This window comes from Natrix helvetica (genome assembly GCF_964273705.1).
Source record: "Natrix helvetica genome assembly, chromosome: Z".
NCBI classification, from domain to species: Eukaryota; Metazoa; Chordata; class Lepidosauria; order Squamata; family Natricidae; genus Natrix; species Natrix helvetica.
Genome location: NC_138554.1, coordinates 39,048,070 through 39,076,037, shown reverse-complemented (window position 1 = coordinate 39,076,037; position 27,968 = coordinate 39,048,070). Strand labels below are relative to the sequence as shown.

At 39.9% G+C, this 27,968-nt stretch overlaps 1 protein-coding gene across 1 annotated transcript; it reads left to right on the top strand.

Annotated features, from left to right (window-relative positions):
• Positions 1 to 417: 417 nt before the first annotated feature.
• On the top strand, positions 418 to 27,374 carry CFAP97D1 (CFAP97 domain containing 1; the record flags this gene model as incomplete). Its single annotated transcript, XM_081970625.1, has 5 exons — positions 418 to 538; positions 6,142 to 6,212; positions 10,193 to 10,311; positions 21,064 to 21,187; positions 27,285 to 27,374. 5 exons carry the CDS (start codon positions 418 to 420, stop codon positions 27,372 to 27,374), a joined length of 525 nt encoding a protein of 174 aa, XP_081826751.1.
• Between the last annotated feature and the right edge of the window lie 594 nt (positions 27,375 to 27,968).

Genomic DNA, 27,968 nt, shown 5'->3' with positions numbered 1-27,968 from the left:
ATATCTTGAGGCTATTTTCCTTGGGTGTAATTTCTAGATGTGCCTAATAAATTTCACCCTAGATGTCAGAATTGGTGGAAAAGGCTCTTTTTGTTTTATTGGCAGGTCAGGGCTGGATGGGGTTGGTGAGTGGCATGAAAGGCAAAAGGTGGTATAGAATTTTTCTTCCCACAGAGATTAAGCTGAAGCTTTGCCCCTGAGCAATAAGCCACAACAAATAATTGGGATATGATCTGAATGCAACCATGACAGAGAGTTGGGGACACAATGCTGTCTCCTTATGGCATTTCACAGTCCGTGATGTCACAGCTGAGGCATCTATGGCAACCTTGGCCAAAGGGAGGGGTGATGCAGAAGCTCAGCCCAGAGTTTTGCCTTTTCGCTTGGGATCTGAGAAGAGAGAGCAGCTGTGTAAAGATGAGCAGCTTAGAAGTCGTCACATTCCCTGTGGTTGTTGCCAGTTCCAGGCAGAGATTCAACTTGGGGAGGAATAAATCCCGTACAGGAGAATTCACTTTTCGAGGCAAAATAGAATTGGGTAGGCTTCTTCCAATCCTTCATTTGCTTAGTGTAAAAATCCACAGAACGGACTGAAGTCAGTCCTAGGGCTTTCCGTTTGGGGCTGTGTTCAGCGCGAAGAATCATAGATTGATAATATATCAGCCTTTGACAGACCAACTGGCACAAATGAGAAATGGGAGGGAGGGGGTTACAAGCAATCAGCAAGAGCTTGTTAGAAACTGCACTGAATGAAAGACTCAGGAAAGTGACCCAGGTAACAGTGTCTGTGCTTATTTTGAATCAGATTTTATTTGTCTACTTTAAAGCAAATCAAGGGCCACATTTTGAAAGTGGATGGGTCTGAAACAGAGGTGGGTTGTTACCGGTTCGCACCGGTTCAGGCAAACCAGTAGTGGAAATTGCGACTGAGTCGCCAAACCAGTAGGGACGGCAGGCTGGCCACTCCCCTGAACCGGTTCCCTGGTTGCCCATACCAGTTATGGCATGTTTTTTTAGTCCTTTTTTAATGTTCTGTGCATATGCAGAACAATTTATAGGCAACTGTGTGCGCGCGCACGGATGCAAAGTGAGTGCACAGTGAACCAGCTGTACTGCCGGCATCAACCCACCCCTGGTCTGAAACCATGTAGGCTAGAGCTTTAAGGGGCAAAATGTGGGTCTTAAACTTCTATGAACTTCCTTTTTAATGTAACCTAGCATTTTTGGTCCCATTCATTCTAAATAAGCTACAAGGATCATTGTTCAAAAGACAAGCAGTTGCCCAGAAGTGATTGCCTACTAAAGTGCACCATAATCCAGCCTATTTTATTTCAGCTTAGTGTGACATGCAAATAGACTTATTACCCCTTAGTGCCTTATGCAAACTATGATTCTTGAGGTTGTTTGACAGAATTTAGAACTTAGCCTGGTAGAAGGTTTACTAAAAGTAGAACAGAGCAAGAAAAAAGTGGAGCCCCCAAAAATGTGTATAATTTAAAGCTAGTTTAGATGACATGATAGAAAGGTGATGTATGTGGGAGGAAGGAATTTTTTTCTACTAGACGAAGAAAAGCTAACCTACTCTTGCCATCTATTCATCAACATCAACTTTGTTCTAATAATTGCAAAAATCTTCATCCACCCCCTGATTATTTCTTATGCTTCCCCAAGTAGTTACTTCCCTTTGCAGTTGCTTCTCTCCCCCATTACTACAGTTCCATCCCCTCCTGATAGCTGCTCACCTCAAGCATGGCTGTCCTATTGCGATTAGATTTTATTTATACTTAGACTTGAGGTCTACTGTTCAAAGGGGTTTGCAGCACAAAATTAAAATATCAGAAAGCACTAAAGGAACTATATTTTAAAATCACGGTAGCAGTCCAAAACTTCAGAAAAACAATCACATTAAGCTCTATGCAAACAGCAGCTGGATCAAATGTGTCTTTAGGCATCTAAACCATTGTTGGATATTCAACAATTGTTGAATGTCTGGTAAGATATTCCATATCCACAGCCTATCTTTCCCTATTTCCTACAGTTCTCAAATGATTACTGTTCAATTAAATAATTATAATTTTCAAAAAGCCTATTCCATTTAGACCAACTGTGTTGGAATCTATATATCTTGTCAAAGATAGAACAAAACAGACTGTAAAAGAAGGGTTTTGAATAAATCACTACTGATCGTCCTTGACTTACAACTACAAGAGGGAACATGATTTCTGCTGTTAAGCAAGATGGTTGTTAGGTTAGTCATGCCTAATTTTACAATCTTTTTGCCATGGTGGTTCAGGGACTGAATGCAGTGATTAAATGAATCATGGTTCCCCCATTTTCTTTGCTTGTCAGAAACTGGCTGGGAAGGTCACAGATGGCGATCACATAACTCCAGGACGCTGCGAGTATTGAAAATACATGCCAGGTGTCAAAGTGTCCAAACTTTAATCATATGACCATGGAGATGCTGTGACAGTCATAATTGTAAGGACTGGTCATAAAGCATTTTTTTAGAGCCATTGTAACTTCAAATATACCCAAACAAATGGCTGTAAATTGAGGATAACTGTATTGCATACCTTTCCATTGGGTGGATTTCCTAATATTTCATTGCTTAGTGTTCTATTGCAGGGGTCCCCAACTCCACCACCACCGCCCCGGGTTGTGGCCCATTATTGGGCCATGGCCTATTTGCAACTGGGTAGGGACGGCTGGCTGGCTACACCCCTAAATCAGTTCCCCGGTTGCCCATGCTGTTGCCGGCATGTTTTTCAATGCTTTTTTAATGTTCTGTACATGCGCAGAACTATTTTTTGGCAACTGCACATGCGTGTGCAGAGAACCGGCGGTAATGCCGGGAGCAACCTACTCCTGATTCTGTTCATATAGTTCTTGCATATGTTAATCATAATTAGCTTGCGAGGCTCATACTCACAATGTTTCCACACCATATGGAATCATGCAGAATAATAATAGCTTAACTATACTTTAATTTGTATGTTGTTTGAACAAGTCTTAGATTTGCTTTGTCATGCAAACCTAAAACATTTGGTTAACTGACAAAACCATAATTAAGTTAGCCATGAGGTTGCTTGATATAGTAAACCTTCGTCTGGTATCACAGAAATGCAAATGAGTCAGACTATAGTAGTTAAGAAGGACTTACCCACAATTACGCGATAATTCAAATACGTGGACTTCCTCTCCCAGAATCCCTCAGTCTTGCTTAGAATTCTGGGAAATGTTCCACACATAAGCAGAATACTCAGGATGGGAAATCAGCCAAAAATATAACCTTTGAGGCAATTCCCCACAGGTGGATCATCGGAATTAAATCCCAAAAAGCAACAAAAATGCTTGTGCTGCAACTGATGAAAAGATATTATTATCACATGGTATTCAATGATTTCAGGTAGAATTCATATGAAATCATCCAAAAATAGCAATGGTGCATTGCTATAAATTCAGATACATACAGTATAAAGTCAGAAGTACAATCTGAGTGGCAGATCAGAAATAGAAAATATTCTGTATCACTAAGAAGTATTATCTAAAAACAATATCAGATGGTAATTTTCAGTCCAATTGTCACAGATCAGAGTGTCGCCCATTCAAACCCCATCCTGTTCTATCTACCATATCCAGAATACCCATGGGTACCCTGATATTTAGACACAAGACTATTCATAGATTGAACAACTCTTCACCTTGAAGCTTACCATGGGGCAGGTGACTTCACCAAGCTGATGCTTTGCAGATTGGCAGAGCTTTCCAACCTGTTCTTGGAAGGCAAGATATTGCAAATTTTTTCACTCTATCAATCTCTAATCTTAGACTATACTATCCTTCCCTTTGGGTCTGGTAGCTGGAAATATTACCAGCTTGAATGGAGGATGCTATACAGGTAAAACTCGAAAAATTAGAATATCATGCAAAAGTTCATTTATTTCAGTAATGCAACTTAAAAGGTGAAACTAATATATGAGATAGACTCATTACATGCAAAACAAGATAGTTCAAGCCGTGATTTGTCATAATTGTGATGATTATGTCGTACAGCTCATGAAAACCCCAAATCCACAATCTCAGAAAATTAGAATATTGTGAAAATGTGCAATATTCTAGGCTCAATATCCCACTCTAATCAGCTAATTAAGCCATAACACCTGCAAAGGGTTCCTGGGCCTTTAAATGGTCTCAGTCTGGTTCAGTGGGAATCACAATCATGGGAAAGGCTGCTGACCCCACAGTTGTGCAGAAAACCATCATTGACACCCTCCATAAGGAGGGAAAGCCTCAAAAGATAATTGCAAAAGAAGTTGGATGTTCCCAAAGTGCTGGATCAAAACACATTAATAGAAAGTTATGTGGAAGGGAAAAGTGTGGAAGAAAAAGGTGCACAAGTAGCAGGGATGACCGCAGCCTGGAGAGGATTGTCAGGAAAAGGCCATTCAAAAGTGTTGGGGACTTTCACAAGGAGTGGACTGAGGCTGGAGTCAGTGCATCAAGAGCTGCCACCACACACAGACGGATTCTGGACATGGGCTTCAAATGTCGTATTCCTCTTGTCAAGTTGCTCCTGAACAACAAACAACATCAGAAGCGTCTTACCTGGGCTAAAGAAAAACAGACCTGGTCTGTTGGTCAGTGGTCCAAAGTCCTCTTTTCTGATGAGAGCAACTTTTGCATCTCATTTGGAAACCAAGGACCCAGAGTATGGAGGAAGAATGGAGAAGCGTACACTGCAAGATGCTTGAAGTCCAGTGGGAAGCTTCCACAGTCTGTGTTGATTTGGGGAGCCATGTCATCTGCTGGTGTTAGTCCACTGTGCTTCATTAAGTCCAGGGTCAATGCAGCCATCTACCAGGAGATTTTGGAGCACTTCATGCTTCCTTCCACAGACGAGCTTTATGGGGATGCTAACTTCATTTTCCAGCAGGACTTGGCACCTGCCCACACTGCCAAAAGCACCAAAACCTGCTTCAATGACCGTGGGATTACTGTGCTTGATTGGCCAGCAAATTTGCCTGACCTGAACCCCATAGAGAATCTTTGGGGCATTGCCAAGAGAAAGATGAGAGACATGAGACCAAACAATGCAAAAGAGCTGAAGGCTGCTATTGAAGCATCCTGGTCTTCTATAACACCTCAGCAGTGCCACAGGCTGATAGCTTCCATGCCACGCTGCATTGAGGCAGTAATTGCTGCAAAAGGGGCCCAAACCAAGTACTGAGTACATATCTATGCTTATACTTTTCAGAGGTCCGATATTGTTCTATGTATGTACAATCCTTGTTTTATTGATTGCATGTATATTCTAATTTTCTGAGATTGTGGATTTGGGGTTTTCATGAGCTGTACACCATAATCATCACAATTATGACAAATCACAGCTTGAACTATCTTACTTTGCATGTAATGAGTCTATCTCATATATTAGTTTCACCTTTTAAGTTGCTTTACTGAAATAAATGAACTTTTGCACGGTATTCTATTTTTTCGAGTTTCACCTGTATTTGTAGAGAGTAAGGGAGATGGTCTTGATGAAATATACAAGAACTATCACCAAGACAAAAAAGGCTTAAACATCATTTACATTCTGGAAAAAAGACAATATTTGGCAGTGTCTCAGGGAAAATAGGGTGAAGGATAGCACAAACAAACTTTCAAGATTCTATTATTGTAGCCTGTAGATGGGATGTGGTGGCTCAGTAGCTAAGATGCTGAGGTTGTCGATCAGAAAGGTCGGCAGTTTGAATCCCTAGTGCCGTGTAACGGAGTGAGCTCCTCTTACATGTCCCAGCTTCTGCTCACCTAGCAGTTCGAAAGCATGTAAAAATGCAAGTAGAAAAATAGATCCACCTTTTGTGGGAAGGTGACAACGTTCCGTGCACCTTCGGCATTTAGTCATGCTGGCCACATGACCATGGAGACGTCTTTGAACAGCGCTGGCCCTTCGGTTTTGAAACAGAGATGAGCACCGCCCCCTAGAGTGACTAGGAATGACTAGCACATATGTATGAGGGGAACATTTACCTTTACCTTATCTTAATGAAGTGCATCTCTAGTCTTCTTGCAGAGTTGATTTTCTGGTGTGGTCTATCTAGTAGAGATGCCAATGTTTCTTTTATCTGCTTTGTCCAGCCAGGAGCAAGGTAGATAATAGTTGTCCAGATGCACAGATTCATCATTATTTCAAGCTCTCTAAGATTCAGGTAAGGGAACCTCCTTTTGTTATGGGTGCTACCTAGAGGATCACTCATACTTAAATATTGGTGTTTCTCACTTCCTTTTCCTTTCTGCTCTACAAAAATGAGGCAGCTTACAGAATCCTTAATTTTTCTCTGCATTCCTTATTCCAGATACTTAGGCTTTATTGACTTTTCTTGAAAAACATGTTTCCACTTCCCCCAAATAGATTTTAAAAGGATACTATCTAATATTTACTGAGAATATAACCATTGAGGCAATTCAGATTTTTCAGTCTAATATTTTATTGTTATAGAATAATAGTGGAACATCTTAAATCAAGAATCTGTTTCTTTGGAGTAAATTCTAAATTTGGTCTTACAATACAAGCATAGGCTTAAAATCCATAGCAGCAAGTGCTGAGAGTCAAGGAATCAGCAGTGTGGAAAAATTCTCCCCACAATACTTCTAGACTGAAGCTGTTTTTCTTAGAAAAGGGGGGAAAACATGAAGATTGTTAGATAGCAATACATGCTTGTTCTAATTTTCATTTGTTACCTCCTATAAAGTGGGGTTGTTGTATAATCAGCGGAACTAAGAAGATGTCCATTTGGCCTAGCATAAAGCCACCATATATGAGATACAAATATCCAGATGACCATTAGATGGCAATAAAGACTGGTACCCTACCTACATGTCTATGAGAAGACTTGTAAACAACTTGAAATTTCAAAAGTTATTATTATTATTATTATTTATTTGCAGAAAGCCTCCATTTCAAACTAGCAGAGGTGGCCACTTCTATCTGAAACTCTAAAAAATGTTATGTTCTTCAAGATAACTAGATATTGTCGTTTCCTCATAAAACCATGTTTAGCAAATCATAGCCAAGGACCAAGACAGATAATCTTCATCTAGGGTTAGGTCAGAATTCAAAATTTTCCATCCCAATTTGATCCATATTTATTTAGAAGTAAACCAGACCCCAAGAGCTTGACAATATTGGAGACACCTCCAACTTTTCTCAAGATACAATTATTTCTGGATTTCTTATTACAGAAGCAATATCAAATATACTCATCCTAAAAATAAATCATCACTTAAAAAAAAGTATTGTTTAGAACTGTGATTTAAAAATAGGAACATTTTTCTTTTTAATAAACTGAAAAAGCTTATTATTTAGATTTATACTCTTCTGGTAAGGCTAATCAAATGCTCCCTTTTGTTCAGAAGTTGTTCACAAGCCACAAGATTATGGAACAAAATAGGGCAGCGAATCCAAATGATCCTCGGAAAGGAAGCAAAGTGATTAAGATATTAAATTGGGAGAAAAAAAATCTCTTTAGATTATTTCTCTTTCTAGGATTTTACAAAACATTCTCTCCAATGGGAGCAGAATGATAGCCCAAATTTGTAAATGAAATTATTACATGCATGAAGTATAAGAGAAGAAAAGATAGCAACATCCAAAGTCATAGAGAAGGAAAAAATGTACAAGAGTTTTCTGAAAGCTCTACACTTCTACTTCAATCATTACTGATCTCTGATCAAGTTGGTGAAGGCTGATGATACTTTCAGTCTTCTGAGAGCATCACATGACCTTCCCTTGGCCTAACTCAAGGGATCCATGTAATTTTCTTTCTCTTCTTAGTTATGATTAAATTTGTAGGAACCCTACCAAGTGGTTGCCCTCCGGATGTGTTAGAAAGCTGCCATGAATATTCATAACTGGACTCTATCAGATTGGGGAAGACAAAGCTGTATGATTTTGGGGTTAATGGGTTTGAGAGAGACCTGGGATTCTACATATTTCCACTCATCATTGGAAAATTGAATTTTAATAATTCATGTAAATATAATACTATTGCAATATCACAGAAAAGTAACAAGTGAAACAAATTAAAAATGTCAATTTCATTGTATTATGATACATTAGCTTTTTTCTTTTTCATGATTCATAGTGGCTGCCTTTTCCCATTTGGCCCTTTCATTTTCTCTGGTTTTTAATTGTTTTTTCTTTATTATTATTTTGCTTGTATCATTTTTTTTTTTTGGGTATACAGCTTTTTGAAGTAGTTTAAATGAAATAAAATGAATTACTTTTGTTCTTGTTACTGCATCATTATTTGTATTGATTCAGAAATCAAAATAACCAGTTGGTACAATTACACTTCTATTTGTTGGTCTGTCTGTTTCAGTACAAATCCAAAAGATCACTAGGTGGCAGCAAGGAATTAGTGTTTTTGTAGTAGTTAGCTGCTGTCTAGAAATCACCTGGATGTTTGCAGCCTGGATGTAAGAGAATGAGCAAGAGAGAGCTGCAATTCTTCTTTGCAGCAAAAATAGAAATAGGGGATATAGGGGAATATTAATTAAAAGTATTTGAGGGGGTAGAAATATTAACCCTTCTTAGTACCAAGATCCCAGTTAAATTGGGAAAAGAGATTTAGAAGTTTGCATTTAATTTTAAAAAATTAGCTCCAATCCTCTTGTTATTTATAGCCCTTAACACTTAGCACTTAGATTTGTATACCCCTTCATAGTGCTTTAAAACCCTCACCAAGCGATTTACAGAGTCAGCCTATTGCCCCCAATAATCTGGGTCCTCATTTTACCCACCTCGGAAGGATGGAAGGTTGAGTCAACCTTGAGCCTGGTGAGATTCAATCTGCCAAACTGCTGGAAGTTGGCAAGTCAGCAGAAGTAATCTGCAATACAGCACTCTAACCACTGTGCCACCATGACTCATTAAGGGAAATATAGAAAGCCATACCCTTTGCCTTGTATTTTTTGGGGAGAAAGATCCTAAGTTTGATCTTCCCATCAAACTAAAGGAGAATGATTGGAAAAACTGACATGTCGAAATGATGTCCCGGTGTTTGGAGGCCGTACGGGTCTGGATGGATGACAACCGACTAAAACTCAACCCTTCCAAGACGGAGTGGCTGTGGCTTCCGGCCTCCCGGTTCAACCAGTTGCTTCCATCTCTGGCCATTGGGGGCGTGCAACTGGCCCCCATGGAACAGGTGCGCAATTTGGGCGTCCTCCTAGATGCCCGGCTGTCCATGGATGACCATGTAACAGCCGTGGCAAGGGGGGCGTTCCATCAGGTTCGCCTGATGCGCCAATTGCGCCCCTTATTGGACCGGGATGCCCTACGCACAGTCACCCATGCGCTAGTGACGTCTCGCCTGGACTACTGCAATGCTCTCTACATGGGGCTTCCCTTGAGATGCACTCGGAGACTGCAGTTGGTCCAGAACGCGGCCGCGCGGGTGATTATGGGGAGGACTAGATACTCCCCTGTAACACCTCTCCTGCGCGAGCTGCACTGGCTTCCTGTAGTCTACTGAGTGCGTTTCAAGGTTTTGATTATGATCTTTAAAGCGCTTCATGGCACAGGACCTAGTTACATGCAGGATCGCATCCTGCCCCATACATCCCTACGACCAATCCGCTCACACAGAGAGGGACTTCTTTGGGTGCCGTCCGCCAAACAGTGTCGGGGGGCGACACCCAGGAGCAGAGCCTTCTCTGTGATGGGCCCAGCCCTATGGAATGACCTCCCCCGTGACATCAGGACTACTTCCGATCTCCGCTCCTTCCGTGTACAGTTGAAGACCCACCTCTTTCAATTATCTGGCCTGCCTCAACCGTAAATTTTTCTTACTCCTCCTGACAGTTCTTTTAAATTTTTAAATTTTAAATTGTGTTTTTACAATTGGGGTATTTTAATGGTGACTTTTAATTGTCCAATGTGATGTAATTTGTTACCTCCTCCGTGCATGTATGTCCTGTATATATGTATGTTTATGTGTTTGTATACATGTTTTATGTTTTATATACTCCATTGTACGCCGCCCCGAGTCCTGTCTGGAAAGGGAGCGGCTAATAAATTTAAATTATATAATTATATATATATATAAAAACTGGTGTAAAAAAAATGCTCCAGGTCACAAAAGAAACAAAAAACAGAGTTTCAACCAATTGACCTCTCTTTCCACAGGATGCCCAGCGGAGGAATGGGCAGCTTGAACAAGAAAATAAGTCCCTGTGTATACGTCTAGCTAATATATATCGTGGTTCGGGTATGGTTGATTGCTGGAATGAGTACCAACAAAAAAGGTGAGCAGGATCGACCTACCAATGTTTTAATGCAGCAGCTACCATTGCAGGATTTAAGGTACCTGTCAAGCAGGTCTTATAGTCCGGTACAAGGTTATGTTGGAAAGCAATTCTCCTGAGTGCCTGAAAAACATAGGGGCATCTGGAAGAGGAGGGGAGTCAAAAAAGTCAAGAGGGCAGCTGCATCTACACAATTGAAACCCTGCCCCTTTCTAATGCTGACAAATGCAAAAGAAAATACAAAAGAAAAGAAAAACAGATGAAGTTCTGATTGCACAATTGCAGTTTCCATCCTGGCCGTTCCATCTTGATTATTCCATCACATTGAGGCTGGAAACCTTTCACATTTCATTGGGTTTGGGCAAGAGCTGTAGTAGTAGAGTAATAACAGACAGCTTGTGGCACCATAGCAAACAATTTCATTACAGCAATATTTTTTGAACCTTTGCAACTTTAAGATAAGTGGACTTCAACTTCCAGAATTCTCCAGCTGGCATGACCTGGAGAATTCTTGAAGTTGAAGTCCACCATCTTAAAGTTATCAAAGTTGAAAGATGCTGCATTACATGGATTAGACAAATTTGTTTGGCTTTTAAATTGGATTATGCTACAATGTTCATAGTTTCTTCCTAAAAACAAAAGAACTATTTGGGGCTGCTAATCTTCATCCATCAAAGTTCACCAGTAGATGGAAGCCTTTTGGTCACTTCTATTGAAGTTCAGCACCAAACTAGTCTGATAATGCTGGATTTCCTCTTTAATCATACAACACTGTTCTATGTTACCCCCAGTCCAAGCCTGAAGTAGTCTTATACTGATCCTTTCTGCACTCCAGAACACCCTTTTTCTACTTAGTTTGACACAAAGCCATGATGTTTAAGTTTTATTCCACTTCCCCATTGCACATTTCATAGGCAACTGTTAGGGTCAGTAGTGGGTTGCAATTTAATTTACTACCGGTTTGCTTGTGGGCACGCACATGCGCGATCACAAGATGCTTTTGGGCATGTGCAGAAGTGTCCAGGAGGGTGGGCGGGGTGATCTGGGGTGAACCAGCAGCAATCCACCTCTGGTTAGGGTGACCAGGTATGCTTGAGCAATCATTGCTAGATCCCAGCAGAAGTGCTTCTGTTGTATGTGGGCCCATGTCAAACACATGATGATGATGATGATGATGATGATGATGATGATGATGATGATGATGATGATATCCATTCAGTCAGTTCTATGGGCCAAGTCTCTCCCCATTTGCACTACTTCTTTAAGTTTTTCTATGCTCTGGCTTTGTGTCAGCTTTGATGGTGTCCTGCCACGGTGTTCTTCAATAGCCTGTGTCCAGTAAATTCCCTTGCATGACATAGCCAAATTAAGCAAGATGCAGTTTTGTGATTTTATCCATTAGTTATTTGCCAGTCAATCAAAACGCTTAGAATGTTCTTCTATTTTGCTATCAGTGATGAGCGATATTAATCAACTGAAGCAAGGGCAATCAAACTGCTGTAACTCTGTCCAAGCAAAACATTCTATCATTCCCAAAGGGTTAAACTATGCATGTGGAACTTTATCATAGCCCTACATAGTCACAATGAAAGGAAAAAGTGAGATTGTTTTAGACCTGGAGCCACAGGCTGCCCACCCCTATTCTAAAGGAAGTGACATGAGCCTTAGTTTTCAGGACCCCCAAAGGTTCACCAAAGTCTGACAACTGTGGTCATAAAATCCTAGCAGAGGGAAACTAGAGGGTTCGGGATGAGATTCAGAAAGAAATGTAGAAAGCAAGAAAGAGAGAAAAGGAAGGAGGAAGAGAGACTGAGGATGTAGAATTGAATAGGCATGAAGAGTTTTTGAAGATAAATCAAGCAGCATAATATGTTGTCAGACAATGCAACAGAAATGCATAAGGAATGAGGAATGTCAGGAAAAGAAATGGGGGGGGGAGGTTTGTTTAGTTCTAGAACAATTCCAGTCACAAGACACCTTTTATCTTATAGACACACATTTGTGATCCTGATGGGGAAAGTGTTTGTGTGTGGGTATAATCACATTTAAAAAAAATAATAATTATGCATCCAACTTTGGAAATGAGAACCTTTGCCAACAATTTCAGATCAGAAACCAAGTTGGGAAATGCTCAGCAATGGCAAAATTAACAGTCAATACATCCAAAGTCTAACTAAATGTATGCAAGAATGGCTACCCTACATATCAATGCTACATAATAAGGCAAATTTAAATAATGAATTATTTTTAAGTGAGGGAACTGTGAGGTAAAGATAGAAACCAAAAGCAATCTTAATTGTTTATAAATATTTTGATGTTGTATACAACTGAATTTATAACTCAATACTCTTCTACTCATACTTAACATTATTTTTAATTTTATTTTTATTTTTTCCTCTCCCTTTTTGTTTCTTTTTTACAAGATTGTGTTCATTTATAATGAGAAAAAGTGGTATTAGATTAGTATAATTATTTTATACTAATTTTATAATTATTTCTTAAAATGTTCAGTACAGTAATGAGTTTTATATATTCAACTAAATATTGAATGAAATGCATTTTAAAACACAATTTTAAAATCTCTGTTTATTCGCAAATATTTTATCTTCCATCCACTATGTACTTTTTTACTTTCTTGTTTTTTCCTTTCATGTAGAAATAAATAAGAAACAGTTCTCATTAAATGTTTTAAAATCATTTTTTTTTACAAAAGAAAGAAAGGAATGAGTCAGGGAACTATTTGACATTTCCTCACTTGAGGTGATATTCTGTTTCATCTAGGTAGTCTTCATTTAAAGGTGGTAATTGGACTTGGAATCTCCATCACTAAGCAACACAGTTTTAAAGCACATGACTTCACTACTTAGCAACAAAACTTTCCGTTGCTATTGATAAGCAAATCCTGGGACATCACTAAGTGTGACATTACATGATCAGTATTTGCTACTTTCTGCAGCTTCCTATTGACTTCGCTTGTTGGGAAATCGCCATGAAGTTTGCAAATGGCGATCCCAGGATTGTTCTCCAACACCATGCTTTTGAGGCAGTTGCCAAGCACTAAGATCATAAACACAGGACTACAGGAATATTGCAAGAGTCACAACTACTACCCTGTTTCCCTGAAAATAAGACCTCCCCAGATAATAAGTCCAATCGGGCTTTTGAGCACATGTGCTAAAATAAGCCCTCCCCGAAAATATTGCAACACAGCAGCAGTCATGAGGTGACCATGCTTGCCGTCTCCTACACCTCAAAAATAATAAGACCTCCCTGAAAATAAGGTCAAGCGCTTATTTCAGGAGTCAAAAGAAAATAAGACCCTGTCTTATTTTCAGGGAAACATGGTACAAACAGTCATAAATACCCATTATTCAGTGCTATTGTAAGTTCAAAGGTTACTGAATGAGCAGTTGTTAAGTGAAAACGACCTATATTGTCATCAGCAATATTTTTCAAAAATTAAGAAAGAAAAAACAGTCAAATGTAAATTTTAAAGTATAAAAAAAATCAGACGAAATGTAGGAAATGTTTGTTGCTTTCTTTGCTCAAATGGTAAGAAAATATACTACTTAAACACAATCAGCCAACGTTTCCATTTTAGCAGAGGAAATCTCTAAATCAGGGATCCCAAAATTCTTCAGCTGATCAACACCTTCACAAAATTTCAACAGTTATTATATGAAAATGATTTAATACAGGCTACTCGTCTAGCTGACTGTGCAACAAACTATAATAATAATAATCAATGAAGAAGAAGAAAAACCCCAAATAGGGACACACCAAAAGGGAAGATCAGGCTGGAAAATGAGATCAAGAAGCTGAGATCACAAACAAGCAAGGGGGGAACAGATGGGGGGAAAAAGAAGCCGAAAAACAAGAAAACCAAAAAGATTTGATTACGAAATATCACCTAGAAATGAAGAAGATCAAGGAAGCGCTGGAAATAATAAAGCAGCAAATGTTACTAGTCAAGAATAACAGCGAGTACAAAACTCAAACTGCAAATAATACACAGAGTATCCAATATCAATCCAATCAGAAAGGTGTTTACTAATCCATCCATGGAGAGACTGCAGTGGATCAGTCAATTCCTGACAAGGAAGAAACAGAGTATCCAATATCAATCCAATCAGAAAGGTGTTTACTAATCCATCCATGGAGAGACTGCAGTGGATCAGTCAATTCCTGACAAGGAAGAAACAGTGCAGTTCTGGGCACAGATATGGGATAACTCATAGAAATACAACAAGAACAGTTAGTTAAAGGAAATAGATAAGAATAAAAATGAAGCTGAAATGAAAAAAAACTGTAATAATAGCATAAACTGTAATAATAGCATAAACAATGTCGGGGGGCGGCGTCTAGGAGTAGAGCCTTCTCTGTCGCGGGCCCAGCCCTGTGGAATGACCTTCCCCTGGATATTAGGATTACCTCCGACCTCCGCGCCTTCCGGATAAAGCTCAAGACGCACCTATTTCAAGTAGCTGGCCTGGCTCAACCATAGTCCGCGCACACTGCTCCTGACGGGTTTTTTAATTTTTGGTGACTTTTAGACTTTTATAAGGGGATTTTAAATTATGTTTTTAATTTGTCTTTTTATCTTCATACCTCCTCCATGTACACGTGTTTGTTTATTCTTTGTGTGTATTGTCTTTTTCGTTTTTATGTGTTTTATTGTACGCCGCCCCGAGTCCTTCGGGAGAGGGTGCGGCTTAGAAATAAATTTATTATTATTATTATTATTATTATAAATGTTAGAGAAAAGAGGAAGGAAGATCAGGAATTTGTGAGTACCAGGTGAATATGAACTATATGCATTTTGGTTGAAACATTTGACTAGTCTATACTCATTCATTGCCAAGTAATTTAACAACATACTGCAAGGAGGTGAAATTGAAGAATGGCTAACATCTGGCAAAACCTACCTGGAAATAAAAGAACCAGCAAAAGGAGCACCAGGCAACTATAGATTGATTACCTGCTTATCAACAACCTTCAAACTGCTAACTGGTGTGGGAGCTCCTACATTCCAATATCATCTGTAGTTGAAAACAAGTTATTTCCACCTTAACAGAATAGGAACCACCCAAACAGCAGAGGAATGAAAGAGCAACTCCTAATTGATAAGATGATTTTTGGAAAACTGTAAGAGAAAAAAGATCAAAGTAGCATGGCTTGATTATACTTCTTGGATAGAGATAATCAAATGCCTAGAAATAACAGGATTCAGTAGCAATATCAAAAGCAAAGATCAATGGCACTGGTCAATGTGATAGAAAGGGGGAGGTTACTATCAAGACAGAAATCTTTCAAGGAGACTCACTACTATATATATATTTGTTGCATTGATTCCTCTGTCAACAATACTGAACAAGTCAGGCCACGGCTATCAAGCACCAAAAATATCTGCCAGGCTATCCCAACTCCTATAAATAGATGACCACAAGCTGTATGGAAAAACACCATCTGAAACAGAATCATTGAATCACACCGTCATTATATACCAGTGATGGTGAACCTTTTTGGCACTGAGTGCCGAAAAGGGAGTGTGTGCACTCAGCGGGCCACAACCCGGAAGAGGAGCTGCCCAGGGTGCACTGGAAAATTAACTTCTGGTTTGCGGCATGTGCACCGACTAGCTAGTCTTCCAGTTATTGGCGCACATGCATGCACAACGGTCTGCTAGCCGGCGTGCATGCTCACACAGAAGACCAATTTCCTGCACTGCCGCATGCACGAAGGCAAGCTGATCATCATGCATGCGTGTGCATGTGCTCCAGAACCCCAGAAGAGGAACGGGCGATGCCATGTGTGCCAGATGGCATGGCTCCATGTGCCACTTTGGGCACACATGCCATAGGTTTTCCATCACGGGTATATACAGTTAAGATAATGCAGTGGGATTTGAACTGGACAAATGTGCCACAGCATTAAGTGGGGGGAAATAGTGAAAATTGAAGGAATCAAGATGCCCAACGGAAATAACATCAAGAATCTGGACGAAGATGATCACTGCAAATACCAGCACATCTTTCAAATTAACAACATTAAGCACACTGAAGTCAAGAGAAAACATTAGAAATGAATACATCAAGAGAGTGAAAAAGATCTTAAAGTACAAATTCAGTGGAGGAAACACCATCTAGGCAATTAACAACTGATCAATTCCAGTCATTAAATACACAGCTGGAATAGTGGACCAGCTCAGAATTAAAAGCCTTGGATAGGAAGACCAGAAAAATAATGATAATGAATCCTACCTTAATCCTTACAATGACATTGACAGACTCTACTTACCAAGGAAAATAGGTGGGCATGGAATGTTGCAACGTCAGGTTTTGAAGAAGACAAAAGGACATTGGAAGAATATCTGAAGGACATGAAGAAGTTGCATTGACTCTAATTTACCAAATAGGCTTACTGACTAAAGGAGGGACCAAACTGGCCTACAAGAAAGCCAAATGAAGAACAAGAAAGAGACATAGGGAGACAGACAAAGTATTATATGACCAGTATATATATATATATTAAAAAAACTAATAGCCAAAGCAGATAATAGAGCTCACAATGGCTAGAAAGCAGGAAAAATGAAAAAAAAAAAGATATAGAAGCTAATCCTGGCTGCACAAGACCAAGCCTTAACAAATGCATACTGACAGCACTGACAGCAACAGACAACAAGTGCTACCTCTGCAGAGAAAGATACAGGGAACCACTTAGTTAGCTGCTGCAAGATCACATAGACTGACTATAGACAACAGCATGACAAAGTAACAACAATAGAGCATTGGAAGAAATACCATTTGCCTGCTAGCAAGAACTGATGGGACTATAAAATTGAGGAAGTAATAGAAAATGAAGAAGCAAAATTGCTCTGGGATTTCATAATTTAAACAGATATCTCCCACAAAATACCCCAGAGTTAACAATTGTCAGTAAGAAAGACAAAGAAGTCTGATAATGAATGTGGCAGCACTTGGAGATGACAGAGTAAAAGAGAAGGAACTAGAGAAAATAACAAAATTCAAAAACCTGCAAAAAGAAATAGAATGATTGTGGCAAAAGAAAACCAAGGTACTATCAATACAATACAATACAATAGTAGAGTTGGAAGGGACCTTGGAGGCCTTCTAGTCCAACCCCCTGCCTAGGCAGGAAACCCTATACCGTTTCAGGCAAATGGCTATCCAACATCTTCTTAAAGACTTCCAGGGTTGGGGCATTCACAACTTCTGGAGGCAAGCTGTTCCACTGATTAATTGTTCTAACTGTCAGGAAATTTCTCCTCAGTTCTAAGTTGCTTCTTTCCTTGATTAGTTTCCACCCATTGCTTCTTGTTCTACCCTCAGGTGCCTTGGAAAATAGTTTGACTCCCTCTTCTTTGTGGCAACCCCTGAGATATTGGAACAATGCTATCATGTCTCCCCTAGTCCTTCTTTCTATTAAACTAGACATACCCAGTTCCTGCAACCGTTCCTCATATGTTTTAGTCTCCAGTCCCCTAATCATCTTTGTTGCTCTTCTCTGCACTCTTTCTAGAGTCTCCACATCTTTTTTACATCGTGGCAACCAGAACTGAATGCAGTATTCCAAGTGTGGCCTCACCAAGGCATTATAAAGCGGCATCAACACTTCACGTGATCTTGATTCTATCCCTCTGTTGATGCAGCCTAGGACTGCGTTGGCTTTTTTGGGAGCTGCTGCACACTGCTGGCTCATATTTAAATGGTTGTCCACTAGGACTCCAAGATCCCTTTCACAGTTACTACTACTGAGCAAGGTACCACCTATACTGTACCTGTGCATTCCATTTTTGTTGCCTAAATGTAGAACCTTACTCTTTTCACCATTGAATTTCATTTTATTAGATAGTGCCCAATGTTCAAGTTTGTCAAGATCCTTCTGTATCTTAAGCCTATCTTCTGGAGTGTTGGCTATTCCTGCCAGCTTGGTGTCATCTGCAAATTTGATGAGTTCCCCATTTATTCCCTCATCCAAATCATTGATGAAGATGTTGAAGAGTACTGGGCCTAAAACAGAGCCTTGGGGTACTCCACTGCATACTTCCCTCCATGTAGATGCAGTTCCATTGAGGACTACCCGTTGAGTGCGGTTGGTCAGCCAGTTACGAATCCATCTGGTGGTGATGCTGTCCAACCCACTTTTTTCTACTTTATCTAGTAGTAGGTTATTGTCTACCTTATCAAAAGCCTTACTGAAGTCCAAGTAAACTATATCAACGGCACATTATCAAAGAATGCAATAAGATTAGTCTGGCATGATCTGTTTTTAACAAATCCATGTTGGCTTTTGGATATTACTTTGTTTGCTTCTAGGTGTTCGCAAATTCGTTGCTTGATTATTTTTTCCAGAATCTTTCCTGGTATTGAGGTCAGGCTGATAGATCTGTAGTTTCCTGGATCTATTTTTTTCCCTTTTTTGAAGATGGGAACCACATCAGCTCTTTTCCAGTCCTCTGGTAGTTCCCCGGTGTTCCAGGATCTCTGAAAGATATAATTCAGTGGTTCTGAGATCTCGTCTGCTAGTTCCTTCAGAACCCTGGGGTGTAATCCATCCGGTCCTGGTGATTTGAACTCGTCTAGGGTAGATAGGTGCTCACTTACCATTTTCTTCCCTATTTCAATTTGTGTTCCTAATCTGATTTTTGTGGTGCTGCTTTTGATAGGTTGGACTGTTTTATCCCTTTGTGTAAAGACAGATGCAAAACATGAGTTAAATAGTTCTGCTTTCTCCCTGTTGCTTGTCACCTTCTTGCCACTTTCTCCTAGCAATGGACCAATTGTTTCCTTAACTTTTTTCTTGTTTTTAACATGTTGGAAGAAGCTTTTTTTGTTAATTTTTACTTTTGTGGCAAGCCTTTCTTCATTGTGAGCCTTAGCTTTCCTCACTTCATCTTTACAGGCTCGGGCTATTTGCTGATATTCTGCCTTAGTTATGTCCCCCTTCTTCCACTTGTTATACTTACCTTTTTTGTCTTTCAGTTTGTCAGATAGTTCTTTATGCAGCCATGCTGGTTTCTTTTGGGAGCTGTTATTTTTCTTCTTCATTGGTATTGTGCTAGACTGGGCTTTTGTAATCTCATTTTTCAAAATTTCCCAAGCTTCTTGAGTTGTTTTCCCCTTGAGGATTCTCATCCATGGAATTTTTCCCAAGCTCTCTCTAAGTTTATTGAAATTAGCTTTCTTAAAGTCCAAGACTCTAGTTTGACTTTGTTCTACTACTTGTGTTTGGATAATGTTGAATTCCAATATTGCATGGTCACTTGCCCCGAGGGTTCCTATGGCTTCAACACCTTCTATCATTTCCTCTCTGTTAGTGAGAATTAAGTCCAATATGGCTGATCCCCTTGTTCCCTTCTCTACTTTTTGGAAAACAAAGTTGTCTGCTAGGTTTGTTAGGAACCTGTTGGATCTTCCACTTGGTGCAGAGTTTGTTTCCCAGTTGATGTCAGGGTAGTTAAAATCTCCCATTGCTATTGTGGTATGCTTCCTACATACCTTAGTTAGCTGACTAACAAAAAGTTCATCTACTTCCTCTGCTTGGTTGGGTGGCCTGTAGTATAGACCTATAGCAATGTCATTTCCCCCACAACGTTTAATATTGACCCAAATGCATTCAAGATTGTTCTCATCATTGTTGTGCTCTATTTCTGTAGAGATGTAGTTATTTCTTATATATAGTAATAGGCACCTTAGATAAAATCCCAAAACAACTGGCACACCACTTGAACTATTAACATTGACAAAATCATCACTGGTCAATTGCAAAAGGCAGCACTGCTTACATTCTACAATGACACTTCTAAAACCATCAAATGTTAATTTCTGCGTATCCCAGGCCCTTGGGAAGGACTCAGTGGGTGGATAAAAATGCCAAATCCAGTCTGAATCTTGGAGTCCTAGTGGACAACTATTTAAATATGAGCCAGCAGTGTGCAGCAGCTGCCAAAAAAGCCAATGCAGTCCTAGGCTGCATCAACAGAGGGATAGAATCAAGATCACGTGAAGTATTGATGCCGCTTTATAATGCCTTTGTGAGGCCACACTTGGAATACTGCATTCAGTTCTGGTCGCCACGATGTAAAAAAGATGTGGAGACTCTAGAAAGAGTGCAGAGAAGAGCAACAAAGATGATTAGGGGACTGGAGACTAAAACATATGAAGAACGGTTGCAGGAACTGGGTATGTTTAGCTTAAGAGAAAGAAGGACTAGGGGAGACATGATAGCAGTGTTCCAATATCTCAGGGGTTGCCACAAAGAAGAGGGAGTCAAACTATTTTCCAAGGCACCTGAGGGTAGAACAAGAAGCAATGGGTGGAAACTAATCAAGGAGAGAAGCAACTTAGAACTGAGGAGAAATTTCCTGACAGTGAGGGCAATTAATCAGTGGAACAGCTTGCCTCCAGAAGTTGTGAATGCCCCAACACTGGAAGTCTTTAAGAAGATGTTGAATAGCCATTTGCCTGAAATGGTATAGGGTTTCCTGCCTAGGCAGGGGGTTGGATTAGAAGACCTCCAAGGTCCCTTCCAGCTCTACTATTGTATTGTATTGTATTATTGTATTGTATTGTATTATTGTATTGTATTGTATTGTATTGTATTGAATATCTGGCTGACTGCAATGAAATATATAATAATTAGTCCCATCAAACCTTGGGGGTCAATTTAACCACTTTGAAGAACTACAGTGTTAATCCTCACATCTTACACAAGCTTTTTGTGGTTTTGCAGTGTGTTCCGACAGAAGCAGAATATAGAACTTGTAAGGACTTCTCTGGAGAACCAGGCAATTCTTAAAAGACTCCGAGATAGAAAGGCAACTTATGATAGGAAGCAGTGCGAAAAGGATTGGCAGGCAAGTGCATTCTTCCCCATGGTTTCAAAGGTCCGGCCTTCCATGTTTTACCAGTAGAATTTAAGAATTTGAAGGCTCTTAGTAGCATAACAGAAGCCTTTCCCAACCTGGTATCCGCTACATAGCAGTGTTTCTTAATATTGGCAACTTTAAGATGTGTGGAATTCAAAAATTCAGACGTCCATACATCTTAAAGTTGCCAAAGTTGAGGAACTCTGCTCAATATGAGTGAAACATCAATTTCCATCATTCCCAACTATCTGGAGGGTGCCATGTTACAAACTACAGAGATCTAAGAATATTCTCAAAAGTGAAACAATGGGAGTCAGCAATATGGCAAGTTTAATACATAAAACTAAAAACAAGTTTTAAAAGAGGGCAAAATATAGAGTCTTTTCTCTCTGTGCCACTGTACTCACCCAGTTTGCTTCTTCCACCCACCCCTGTCTGAACAGTAACAACACAGAGATAAAAGACAGACTGTAACCTCATGCTGTGATCTCTGTTTGGCAGCTGAACCAATTTATTTCTGGTTCATCTGAGGAGGTCTTTGAAACCGAAGTAAAACTAATCTTTTCTTTGAAATACTGTGGCTGAGTAGAACTTGTGGGCAACCTGTTTATCAATTTGCAAGAATATTTGCTTCACCTCACCATCTAACTTCTGGACAGGAAGAGTAAGCATGTCCTAGCAGGCCTTTCAAGAGGAAGTGTGACACTGGAAGTCTTTAAGAAGATGTTGGATAGCCATTTGTCTGAAATGGTATAGAGTTTCCTGCCTAGGCAGGGGCTTGGACTAAAAGACCTCCAAGGTCCCTTCCAACTCTGCTATTATATTGTATTGTATTGATGGCTTTGCGGAATCACATCATAAGCACAGATCATTTTGCAATAGTTCCAGACACATGCCCACAATTAAAATTGGGAGGGCAGAGCAGTGATTCAGTGACTCCTTTGCTCTTAAGATTCTGAAACTGGATGAAATGTCTTCACGCTGCTTTTGATCTATTAGGGCAGGTGTTGGCAGCCTTAAACACTCAAAGAGCCACAAACGTCCTAAACGGAAGCTCACCATTCAATTCTGGAGCTGACCAGAAGTCCGGTTCCCCCACCATAGAGTCTCCTCCTAGTGCAGCGTCCTTTTTCCTCTGCTGACCAGAAGTCCAGTCCCCCCCACCATAGAGTCTCCTCCTAGTGCAGCATCCTTTTTCCTCTGCTGACCAGAAGTCCAGTTCCCCCACCATAGAGTCTCCTCCTAGCACAGCATCCTTTTTCCTCTACCTGTCCTAAAGCCCTATCAGTTGTGGAGCTGACCAGTGACAGGGAGCTGCAGCAGAGGGATGAAAGAGTCACGTGCGGCTCCAGAGCCGCAGGTTGCTGACCCTTGAATTAGGGGATGGAACAATAAAGTTGTAAAATTGGTGCAAGCTGAAGAAGCATTAAATTCTCCCGTTCTAAAAGCAATCACACCGAAACTAGAAAATAAGTTGAGCCTAGGACTTTGATTAAAAGTTGTTTCATCTCTACATACCCAAACAATAAAAATAGATTTCTTCTAACCTCATCAGCACCGTAATTTCCCTTCTAGCACTTGAGAATGCCATCATTTGGGATGGGGGAAGGAGGAAAGGTAGGGACAGCCAAGTTCTGAAGTTCTTATGTAGGAGGAAAATGTTCTTACTCTGTTATTAGCAGCAAGGGAGGTACAGGGTTTGCATCCTCCATGTCACCTTGGAACTTACTCCCCTCCTCCTTAGTCTTGTTAGGGTAAAATGCTGCCAGCCTAAATTTCTTTGCAGGAATTAAAATTGCTTCCCAGAGTCAAGCAGCATCTCCTTAATGTCAACAAGCCTCCCACAGACTGAGAGGAAGGCAGATGGCCCAGCTGCAACTTTTGTCTTAGGGAAAAAGAGGAAAAAATATTATGTCTTTGTTTCTCATACGAGAACTAGAGATTTTGTTATCACAGATTTGGATACGCTGGAACTTCAAGGCAGTGTTTGCATGACATACTTCCCAATGGTTACTTTAAATACGGTTTACTTGTTTGATCCAATTTTCTGATTTGGGACGCCACACTAAACTAAAATGTGATTGACCAATTTGTGAAATGATGTATTGTATAAACACAGCCCAATTTTAGTCTTTCTTCTATGTCTAGGACATTCCATATCTGATTTAAACACTTACGCTTGATCCTTCTTTGCTAATGTGTTTTTCTTCTTTTTAAAGCTGATTTACTTTAAAACAAAATCATTGAAAATCAGTAGTCAGATCTTCCATTCTTCAATGGGTAACTTAACTGTTACCCAAAATCCTGAAAGCCCCACCCTCAAAAAGAAATCTCTATGGGGAACCAGTAAGAATCTTTCTAAGAGAAGACTTTTGGTCATGGATTGCAATTCATACAAGGATGGAAACAATATGTTAAGGTGTTAGTATGTTAAAGTTCTGGTGAATCACTCAGTACAATTATCCCATGTATCTATAAGAATACATCCAATTCCCATTGAACACACAGCTCTTTGGGATAGCATTTCACAACAATCCAAAATAAATTAATTGTTTCACAGCAAGGACAAACTGAAAGGGATTATTGTATCAATAGTCAATAGAAATGCAAATGAAAATCCTTCTTACTTAAATGGGTGCTATTTGCAAAGGAGAGAGAAAGTTTGGCCTAGTGGTTAAGGCATCAGGTTAGAAATCTGGAGGGGGGGGGAAGTGTTCTACTCCTTCTTCAGAGACAAAACCAGCTGGGTAATCTTCACACTCCATAGGCCTGAAAAACAGGAAGCATGGCAAACCACTTCTAAATCTTGACAAGAAAACTGCAGGAACTGGTTCAGGCAGTCGGCAGTCTTGAAGTGGCCATGAAAACAAAATGGCTAAAACTGATGCAAGGTAGTAAGTATTATAAGGTGTTTCGGCTGTTCTCCCAGGCTACTGTGGCATCACAGTCACTTTTTTTTAAAATTGTGTTTTCTTCTGTAGAATTCCAGGAGTTATATGAAAAACACTTCTCGTTTTCCAGTATCAAATCAAGAGTAAGTATAAAACACTACCTAAGACTAGAGATGGGTTCCTGCCAGTTTGGACCAGTTCGGCCAAATAGGTAGTAACTTGGCCCGACACTCACCTGAACCGCTTCTATCATCAGGGGTTGGGGTCTTGATTTTCTGTTCTGCAAATGCACAAAACAATCTTCATTGTAAAAATGTATTTTTTTTGCCCTTTTCTAATGCACGCATTAGCATTTTAGATGCAAATGCGCACGCATGAGGAACTGGTAGTAATGCCAGCAGGAACCCACCCCTGGCCTAGACCAAGATACTTTGGATAGGGATGTGGCTTTGCATTTGTTTTATGGATGCTGTGGGATAGGTTAGTCTGTGTCAAAGATATTTTTCTGGACTCTTGCTAGTTTCCCTGCATCAGTCCTTTTCTCAAATAATAGCATCAATAAAAACAACAAAAATAGAGAAGTTGGTGAATTGCTAAAAAAAAAAAAAATGGGGGCTAGCCCTCTAGCATCCCTTTATTTCCTAGAATGACCCTCACATAGGTTATCTTGGAAAAGGAAAGTGATGGTTGGAAGCTGCTGGCAGGACTTCTTCAGAAGTGTGCTCTCCTGCCCCTTCCATTGAGGGTGAACATTGTGATTAGGGGCATCTGGATAGGAGAATGAAGGTAGCTAAGAACCAGCCAGCCATTCAGCTGCTAGTGTTTGAATATATCCACCTGCTCACACATACAGGCTTGACCCCTTGTTGCCCACTATAACAGTAATCTTTGGGGTGCATCTAAAACTTCCACTCAAATGATACATTGTCCACTTATTTGTTCGTTTGTTTGTTTTATTTTCTCCCAAATCAGATAGAGGCATAAAAATGTCACTATTATGACACTATTCTAACAAAAATCCAGATCTGAAATTGCTGATCTTACAGAAAATTGTTAGAATGATGAGTGGGGTGGTCTGTATGTTGTGTAGATTTTCTTGCCTAGGTGTATAAAAAAGTTTAAAGAACATATTGTGGATGCTCCTGCAAAATGATTACTAGGTGCTGAAGCAGCATTTCTCAACCTCAGCAATTTAAAAAAGTGTGAAATTTAACTTCAAACATACTGGCTGGGGAATTCCAGGAGTTGAGGTCAATACATCTTAAAGTTGCTGAGATTGAAAAATATTGAGTTGAGTGGATTTATACAATGACATAGTTATTTATAAACAGGGGCACCAAATTTTAGGTGGTAACCAAACTCAAAATATTTCCTAAAAGAAAATGCAATTAAAAAGAAAATGCAATAATAATGCACCTCATCACCTAGCATTCCTGTTTAAGGCTTACATATAATTGTTGCTATATGACATGAACTACATGATGTAATTACAATTACTGTATAAATAGGGTAAAAATATCCAAGAAAACAAAATAGAATTTGCCAAGGCTGGAAATTATAACTATAAAGCTCAAAAAGTTGGAGAAATAAGAGAAATAAAATGGCATTTGAAATTCCTAACCATCAATAATCGGAAGGTGAGTAAAGCCATTTGATGCCTAGTGTCAAAATGTCTAAAATTTAAACTCATCAGACATGTCCAGGGAGGGGATTTTTTAAAATGTCAAGATGGGGCCCATGCCCACTTAATCAAAGCTCTGCCCATGTATAAAATATGTGTGTGTGGGGGGGTGTCTTCGATTAGATTGCTATTGAGACTTTCTTGGTCTAGGCTTTCTTGATTTGCCCCATGGAGAACCCTGCAAATCATTAATTTACCAAAAAGTTACTTTCAACTCTTTTGATTCTCCCTTCCTATAATATATATGGTTCCACTTGTTTACAGTTCTTGCTTTCTTTTCTTCCTTTTCTGGGCAGGGCAGCACATTTTCAAACTGAGTTCTGCCCTGTAACCCATCTAGGATTTTTATTTTTTGAGAAAAACAGTAGGGTCAATGGGAGTCAATGGTATTTACTGCAAATTAAGAGGGAAGATGGTGCTGCTTTGCTTAGCAGAAATCAGTTTCTGCTATATATGCAAAAATTATACAAAAATCAGATGATGAAGAAAATCTAATGCTTAGCAAGGTAAGAGTTTGTGATGACTTGTTGGGGCTTTCAGGATTATGTTGCATCAGTTTTAAAATGGTGACCTGAGATGGGACATTGTATATGGAACCAAAGGTTTTGCCCCAGGATGCTTCCAATTCGATGGTTTATCCAGAGGCAACTATTGCACCATAGTGGGAGCTTTCCACTTCATATTCCAAGAATCCGTCAACTCTTTGAAATTGAATATTTTTATGTGGCTTTAAACACTTAAGTTTGTGTGTTAAATATATGGTTGACTATCCCTGAATAAGAAAATAACTAGTATTTACAATGCCAGAGTGAATTCTTGGAAATCAACATCAAGCTCATACATAGTCTGCCGCCTCCTCAAGAATTGGTTGCTGGATCTAACATGACGATTTGCATCCTGTCCCCAACCTTCCCTTTTAAGATGGTTCAAAGGATCCTGGGGGGAAGCAGATCATCTGGATCCTTTTTAACCTGCATTCAGACCAGGTCATAAAGACAGCATTAGTTACACTTAAATGATGGCCTTTGGAGGGAATCAGGATTGTGAAGGGAATGCATCCATCCTGGCCATCCTTGATCTCTCAGCAGCTTTTTATACCATTGAGCATGGTTTCCTTCTGGACTGGTTAGGAAGCTGCGAGTAAGAGAAGCAATATTGCAATGATTCTCCTCCTTCAGGCAGTTCTAGTTGACATTGGGATGGGGAAGTGATCTAATCCTAGATTCTTAATTTTTGGGGGTACCTCAGGACTTTCTCCCCTTTTCCTTAACCTGAAACCATGGAAGAGGTTATCCCTTGGCATGGAATGTAGTATCATCAGGAACAGAATGTTGATGATACCCAATTATAGGAAGGAGGGGGGGAGAGAATGAGAGGGTGTGTGCATGTGTGTGTGCGCGCACGCATGTGTGTGTTTGTCCTGGACCTGGAAACATGTCTATCTCTGGAAAGAAGGTCTGCTGGGCTCCCTGCTCAGAACCAGTGTGCAATTTGGGGATTTTCCTGTTTTCAGCTCCTCCTCAAAGTGCAAGTGATGACTATGGTCAAGAACTTCATCTTGGATGCCAATTATATCTGTTCCTGGATTGGGGAATCCTATTAGCGATCACCCTTGCCTTTGCCGCCTCCCAGTTGTGCTATTGCAATGGGTTCTACCTGGGGCTGCTCTTAAAAAAATAGCCAGAAGCTTTGAGCGGTTCAAAACATACCAGTGCAGATAGCATGGACACAGGTTAGTATGCCTAAGCAATGCCACTACTTTCTGAACCACTTTGGCTGCCAGATGTTTCCACGTACCTTTCAAAGTGCTGGTTATCACCTATCATGGCACAGAATTGGGTTATCTGCAAGACCATTTTTCTCCAATTGTTTCCACCTGTTCTGCATGCTCGACTACGACTGAAACACTTCAGATCCTTTCCTTATAGGAATGTCACATAAGGGGACCCTAAAGGTGGGCCCTTTTTTGTTGCACTTACTTTCTGGAATGTTTCTGTGTTCCACCTCAACATGCAGCTGACTTCAACCCTGTTGACCTTTAGAAATATTTTGTTGTTTCATAGGCATTGCGATCAAGAGGGTTTGCAACCTAGAGGGGTCCTGGTTGTTTATTAACTATAGTATTTATTACTTTACCTTTATGTATTTTGCTTCTTAATAATGCATGCAACCTAGAGTCACTTTTCTCAAAGTCTGG